General features: G+C 31.2%; 1 protein-coding gene across 1 annotated transcript in view; it reads left to right on the top strand.

Moving 5' to 3' along the window:
* Positions 1-6051: 6051 nt before the first annotated feature.
* LOC142348071 (inter-alpha-trypsin inhibitor heavy chain H3-like) overlaps positions 6052-7198 on the top strand; it is a 51661-nt gene continuing 50514 nt past the window's right edge. Inside the window, exon 1 of the mRNA XM_075399237.1 lies at positions 6052-6454. Within this exon, the coding sequence (XP_075255352.1) occupies positions 6386-6454 (69 nt within the window). The 5' untranslated portion in view covers positions 6052-6385. The remainder of the gene's footprint in view (positions 6455-7198) is intronic.

Below are 7198 nucleotides of genomic sequence, written 5' to 3'. Positions count from 1 at the left end.
CGTTTTGTTTCCTTGTATCAATTTATTTTGCTACAATTAATGTAGCTTTCTGTTAAACTAAACAATAAACTTTGTTTCAAATTTCTATTTATTTTGCTGCGTTTTTGAAAGCAAAATTTTTGGGGGTAATAGATAACAAACGTTCTTGATAATAGATAACTTTGAAAAAAAAATAGGTGTTGATATACAGGAAATTGTCTTTTGTATTGCGTTTTGGTTCTTCTGATTAATTTTTCTATTTTTGACTCATAATTTAAATAAGTTACACTACAAAACTGACGGACTCCACTTAAAGTTTGAAGGAGATCTTTTGTGTTACCTATTTTTGCTTGCAGCTTTTCATATTTATATTTTTATTATTTATATTATTTTTTATAAAATTGATAATTTTTTTTTAAATCTCAAACATGTAAATTCGAATAACCCCAAGGTTAAAGTTACATGTTGTAATATTATAAATCAAATATACTACATCTTTACATTGAATAACAAAACATAATAATAGTAATAATAAAAACTAAGGTTCAATTTCTAGTTCTCGTGAATTATTTTATTAAAAATAACTTTTAAAGCCCTCAATTTTTTTGTCCATTGGAACTCGTTCGTGTCTTTTTTGCATCTCTTCCTTTAATTCTTTTCAAAATTTTTTCTTTGATTTTTCCTTTCTTAGAGCTCTTGGAAGTTTATTCCATTTCCGAACAAAGTTTCTTATAATTGAATTTTGACTCCATTTTGATATACATTTTGTTGTGAGAGAAAAATCATATGTAGGATTATTAACTTTAATTTCAACGTCTCCGATTATTCTGAATTTTTTGGCCTTGTATGTTTGTTTGTTGGACAATATCGAAAAGTCTATTTAATGAAGTCTTTGCTATTTGAAGTTCTGCGGGAAGTATTTTATTTTCAAGAAGTAGTTTATGAGCACTGTCATATTTTGTTCGAATAAAGCAAACTTTTATGCCCCATCTACTTTGTTTGTTTATTCTGTCGATTGAGTAGGACGGCAAACTTTGAAAAAATATTGCACTAAATTCTAAATGCGATAAAACAAGTGATCTAAAGAGATTTATTCGAGCCTTTATAGGTATTTGATTGCGTACCAAATAATTGGATCTGATAGCTAAAGCCATTTTACTGATCACATTATTAAGTTGTTTTTGGTATGTTAACTCTTTGTCAAGAATAACACCTAAGTATCTGCATTCATCTGTTGGTTTCAATGATTGACTAATAAATTCAACGCAATTGACAGTTGGTATCTTTTCATTTTTGAAAATCATTTTTTCTGTGTTCCCTTCATTTAGAGTTAACTTGTTTTGTTTCATATATTGTTCAGTTTCCATCAATATTTTTTTAGCCTTTGCTTCTAAACACTTTTATTTTTTTTTCATGACATAAAATTGCTGTGTCATCTGCAAATCGTAAAACATTCGAACTTTTCCCTATTTCCTCGAAGTCATTTACATAAAGTATGAATACTAGTGGTCCTAGTACAGTACCTTGTGGAACACCATGATTTATAATTGTCCAGTCGGATTCAACTATTGCGTTTCTAACACACTGTTTCTTGTTAATTAGAAACGAATTCAATAAGACACTTGCGTTTTCTCCAAAACCATATTTTTCATTTTTTTGAATAAAAATGTCCAAGGATATTGAGTTAAAAGCTTTCGCTAAATCCAAAATGATTGTTAAGACTATATCTTATTGTATTATTGCAATTATTATATTAAAACACGACTTTTGTTTTTGGAAACTAAACTGATTTTTGATAATTATTTGTTCATATCTAAATGTTCCAACATTTGCTCCAAGAGAATTATTTCATAAATTTTTGCTAACGTTGGAGTGACCGAAGTTGGCCGATAGTTTTCAGGGTTATGCCTGTCTCCTTTCTTAAAGATGGGAACGACAAAGGCTTCTTTTAAAATTTCAGGGAATGTGTTTGCGTTTATTCACTCATTATAAGCAAACTGTAAATGGGTTCCAATGGACAACTTACAATCTTTCAATGCCCAAGATGGTATATACCATGGTCCAGCTGATTTTTGTGTTGGTAGTTTGTCAATAACTTTGTATAGTTCTCTTCTGGTTAACGGACTGAAATTGAATTCATTTCCCTTAAAATTAAAAGAAGGACGCTTAGGGGCAATTATTTCGCCCTTGTAAAGTCCAGGGCGGGCAAAACAATCATTCAAACAGTTAGCAATGCTTTTTTCATCTGATATTACGTTATGTCCCTCCTTCAGCTTTGAAATTTTTTCTGTCTGCTTATTTGAGTTAATTTTGTTCTTGATAAATTTCCCTTGTTTTTTTTGAAGTTGGGAGATTCTCGAAAAACTGTTTTGTATAATCGTCAGATGCTTTACGCAATTTTCTATTAACATTGTTTCTAAGTACTTTGTAACTGGTAAAAAGCTCTTGATTGAAATCTTTTTTCCATTCATTGAATGCACGATGCTTTTCTTTAATGAGACTACGCAGTTTTTTTGATAACCATTTTTTGTGCTCTTTTTTTGTTTTCACTTCTATATTTTTCAAAGGTGCGTGACTATTTAATACATTTTGGAAAATTTCAAGAAATTTATTAGAAATTTTATTTGCTCCAATGATTTTGTACATTAGTGACCATCCTTTCAAAGCATTATCACGGTTAAACTTTTTTCTTGTGTATCTCTTTTTATCTCGCGTTAAATATTCTGTCTTTTGCTGCTTCCATTCTAATTTAATTGATGATTGATATACAATAGTGAAATGATCATTTTCAAGTATTGACTCTATTATGACTGTTTCGAAAATTTGATTTTTAGAAATAAAGCAGTGGTGGATTAAAAAAAATTTTTCTCCATTTGTCCATGTTGCCTTTTTTGTGTTTACATACTGAAGCCCGTTATCTGCAATGAAGTTGTCTAGTAATTGTTTCGCAGTTTCTTTAAGTATATTTATGTTGTAATCTCCAAAAAGGATTAGGTTGTCAGTGCTAGAGAAAACATTTGAAATTTCGGATGTCATTTCATCAAGGAAGAATTTTGAAAGGTTTACGTTTGAACAGTACGCCACATTTCTGAGCAGTTTTTCTTTCAGAGGCTCAGTTACTTCTATCCATAGTGGTTCAAAAAAAACACCGGTTGATGGTGTTCAAGTCATTTCTTATTTTGATTGAAAACTTCTTGGGTATCCATATGCCTACACCTCCCCTTCTTTCCAGTTCAGTCGATGATGATCTAGGCTGGTGAATAAATTGATGACTACTGCTCAAAAAAGAATCTGGAATAGTATTGTTCTCTTTAATCCACATTTCGGTAACAGCTAGGAAAGACAACTGTTCGAGAGTTGTGAGAGTTGTCAAAAAATTGGATAACGTTTCGTACTTATTATATAGGCTTCTACAATTCATGTACCAGAACTTGAGATTATCGTCTGTTCTGTTTTTTTCTTTTTAGTACTAGTCTATTGTTTTTAAATTTTCTATTTGAGCTGGGCCAGAGTTTGTTTCAATATCTCCACTTTTTTTTGCAGAATAATTGATATGACGGATAATAAATACGTAATATTGATGACACCGAACCCTAGTGAAAACAAATTAATAAAATAAATCTGACAAAAATTAAACTTTGGTTTTTTAGTATGGTTTGAGTGACTTTTGAAAAAGGTAACTCCCCCCTACAAACTAAGCCTATTATTAAAATCACAAACAAAACTGATGTTTTCTTCAAAAGAAACATTCAACGTTTCTAGTAAAGAACTAAGATTTAAGTCACCCAAATGTATCAGGACTCATTCGGACTATCGAAGTTATTCCATCCCCTTTTGAATGCCAAAAAATTTCCATTTTGCTGTTTAGGACGCATTTGTCTCAATGATATATTGTTTGATGAACAGTTGTAGCAGATATTTTTCATATGATTCCGCAAAGTTGTAACTATTTTTTGAATTCCATATATGTTTGGGTGCACACCATCTTGTCTGATATCGTTTGCCTCAAGACCATAATTGAGGACGTATACATTTGAGCACTGGAATTGGCCTCTAGTTTGGCCAGCAATGCTGTTGATTTCTTGGTTATAAGCATCAATTCCTTTGTTGTTCGATTCCCGTCCGCATAGTCCATTTTTAACTAGTGGAATTTGGCATATAGCAACCTTATGGGGCTTGAATTTAGTTAAACACTTACTGACTAAGTCACCCATTTGCTCAGCTGCCCTTTTTCCATCAGTACCTTGGTCAATTGCATTGTGTCCCAAATGAAAAACAAAGCTTTCAGGTTTTGTTCCAGCCGAATAAGAGCCCATAATGTTATTAACATCACTTATGGTTGCCGAAGAATATGACTGTATTGCAGTTTCATTACTGATATCACCTTGTTTAATAAATTTATACGTGCTGTCTGATATGACAAGATGCTTAGTAAATCGTGGTACTAACTTCAGAAAAAACTCTGTTGTTGGCATAAACTTGTTTAGTTTCTTTGTCTTTGTTGCCATCAAATATTTTTGCCAACATTTTCTCATTTTGTTCTCTCAAACAAACAATTTCTGACATTGCTTGGTCATATAGGGATTTGCTGTTGTCTAGAGCTGTTTGGAGTTCTCTATTTGCTTGCTTGTTTTTTTCTAAGTCCTTTTATAGTTCTGTTATTTCATCCTGTTGCAAGTTACTAGTATCGAGGGATGATCTTTTGTTCTCTCTTAATTTTAGAATTTCTTGAATGAGTTTATCTTTGTTCCATTTCGCTAGAACAGCCGCTTCCATTTTGTCGCTGGATACACTGGGCTGGTTATAATACACTAGTGACTCATTCTGGAAAAAAAACGCTGAGAAGAAAAAAACAACTCAAAACTTTGACCTAAAAAAGACCTGAAAGTGAAACAGTTGTTAATTTGGAAAATATTGGATTGGTCTCACCAGATGAAGAATACTAAAAGAAGTCCCAGATAAGAGTGCCGAAGCGAAGAGCCGATTCCAATTAAGATAATGAATGTCTTCTGATTAGTGCAAAAAAACTAATAGGTTGTCTTCAGGAACAAAAAATTCAAAGGTGTATGTACTTGTGAAATTTCTATGCAGCTGACTTACAGCTGACTTCTGACTTTTGCAGCTTCAAATTCTCTTCTGAATTTTTCTGAATAAAAGTTTTCGAGAAATGATTTTTTAATTCGTTTTTTTTATGTTTTCAAAGACCAAAGTCATCTTGAGACAATGAGGGTAGGATTACTGATGTTTTCTTTGCAGTCACTGAAACGCGGCAGTTTTTTTGGTTTTCAATCGTTATTTATCTAAATTTCATTCTCAATGAGAGAAATAGATCTGTTTAAACAAACAGCAAACAGATGATTTGGACAACTTATTATAAATTACTTTGGTTCGTTGTGTTTTTTCCGGCCATGTTTTCGATGAAAAAATTTGCACGTTTGCTTAACAGCAGAATTTTTATAGATATTTGTAATTATCGCTAATTGTCCTTCCCTAAAGTCACGAAAATTGAATTTTGAATCACAATTTGAAACTTTGTGATATTTTCTTAAATACTTTGAGAAACAGCCACCACTTATCATATGCTCGAAAAATTTGTTGATACTATTGAAAATGAGATGCGCATTTAACCCAAAAATTTTATCATTAAATTGAATAATCTTTGTTCTCAAAGCCCTTTAGGAGTTCAAAAAGAGTTCTTTTGAATACAATTTTTTGTTAACTTGATGTCAAATTATGACTTAAAATGACACGAGGGTGATTTTGAACCACTAATTTAAAATTTGAACACATATAAGCGTCAATACGCTTATAAAACCATCTTCAATAATAAATTTGAAGTCGATGTTAAATTTATTACTACTTTTTTCGCGAAGCAAAGTATTACTTTTGAGTGCTTTCTTACAGTTTACTTTTAAAATTTGTTACGGTCAAAAGTGGTCATGTGTTGTTTATTGTTGTTATTCAGCCTTATTGACAAATTTTTGAATTTTTTCATTGGACCGAATTAGAATTGATATTCAAAATCTAAGCTCTGGCTGTTTTATACCACTTTTTAACAACTGACCAGTTCAAGGCACGTTAATTGTACACACTCGAAAATTTATCAAATCATGCAGAAAATTTAAAATATTACTGAATGTGAATTGTTGCTTAAAAGTTTTGAACAAGTTCGAAAGTTTAAAGTTAAGTAAAAATTGTCTTTGATCAATGTTATTGAGTGGTTAAGAAGTATAATAACTAAGTTGTTAATTTATATCCGTCAAAACATTCATAACGTACAAAAATCTCCTGCAGACTTTTATATACAAATTACTTGTTATTATTCTTGTTTACGGTTTAAAACAACCTTTCGAAAGTGATTTTCATGTTGAAGAATTGTGAATTTTAAATATCATTTGCTTCGGTTATGATTATTATTACAATCTTTTGGATTATAACTTTTGGAAGCCATTTTTTACGAAGTGGTAATGCAGCGGTAAGTTCATTTTCCAATTTCTAAACCAATTCCGCGTCGAATTTAAAGAATGATTTATATATTTTTTGTTTTGATAATCCTAATTATAACCTATAATTGACGTGGCTGTCTTGAGTAACTAAGTTGATTAAATATTCATTTTAGAATAATTGACAAAATTAATGCATTAAACAGTTAAATAGTTGAGGTGAGGGCAGTTCCTAACATACTTAAAAAAGCTTTTGCCAATATGTTTTTGATGAAAGCATACGACGCTGCTTTAATTACTCATTGTGTCAGTTTCTCATAATTTGAAAAAACTAAATTGGTGTGTATAGTGTCCAAAATTTTACTGGTAGCGCTGAAAAGTTGAATCTCAAGCTAGGTTACGTATCTGCAAGATCAGTATTAGGCAATGGGCAACTCGATGCCCAGGTTGAACACCCTAGAGAAAAAGTTTACTTAGACTTATCACGTGCCTTAGAGCAATATAGGACATTGCACTGTATAATGCAGTGTCAAGTTTTCTACGGTACTGCATTTGTACTTGCCTATGAATCCACACTACCATATTAGCAAAGATTTTGAATAAAAAGCTCATCTCATTAATATTTTTTCGAATTATAACTTAAATGTATTTACGTTAAAAAGGTCTATAGAAAAATTGCATATCACCAAAAATAGACTGCACAGCAGCAGTTTAAATTTTGATTTTTGCTTTTCAGCACCTAAAAATTCAACAACATTTTTAACTGAGTCCAGGTG

The sequence above is a fragment of the Convolutriloba macropyga genome, chromosome 10 (genome assembly GCF_964194025.1).
Source record: "Convolutriloba macropyga chromosome 10, txConMacr16.3, whole genome shotgun sequence".
Taxonomy (NCBI): Eukaryota; Metazoa; Xenacoelomorpha; order Acoela; family Convolutidae; genus Convolutriloba; species Convolutriloba macropyga.
Note: the sequence above shows the minus strand (reverse complement) of the source record. Positions and strands in the feature narration are given on the sequence as shown.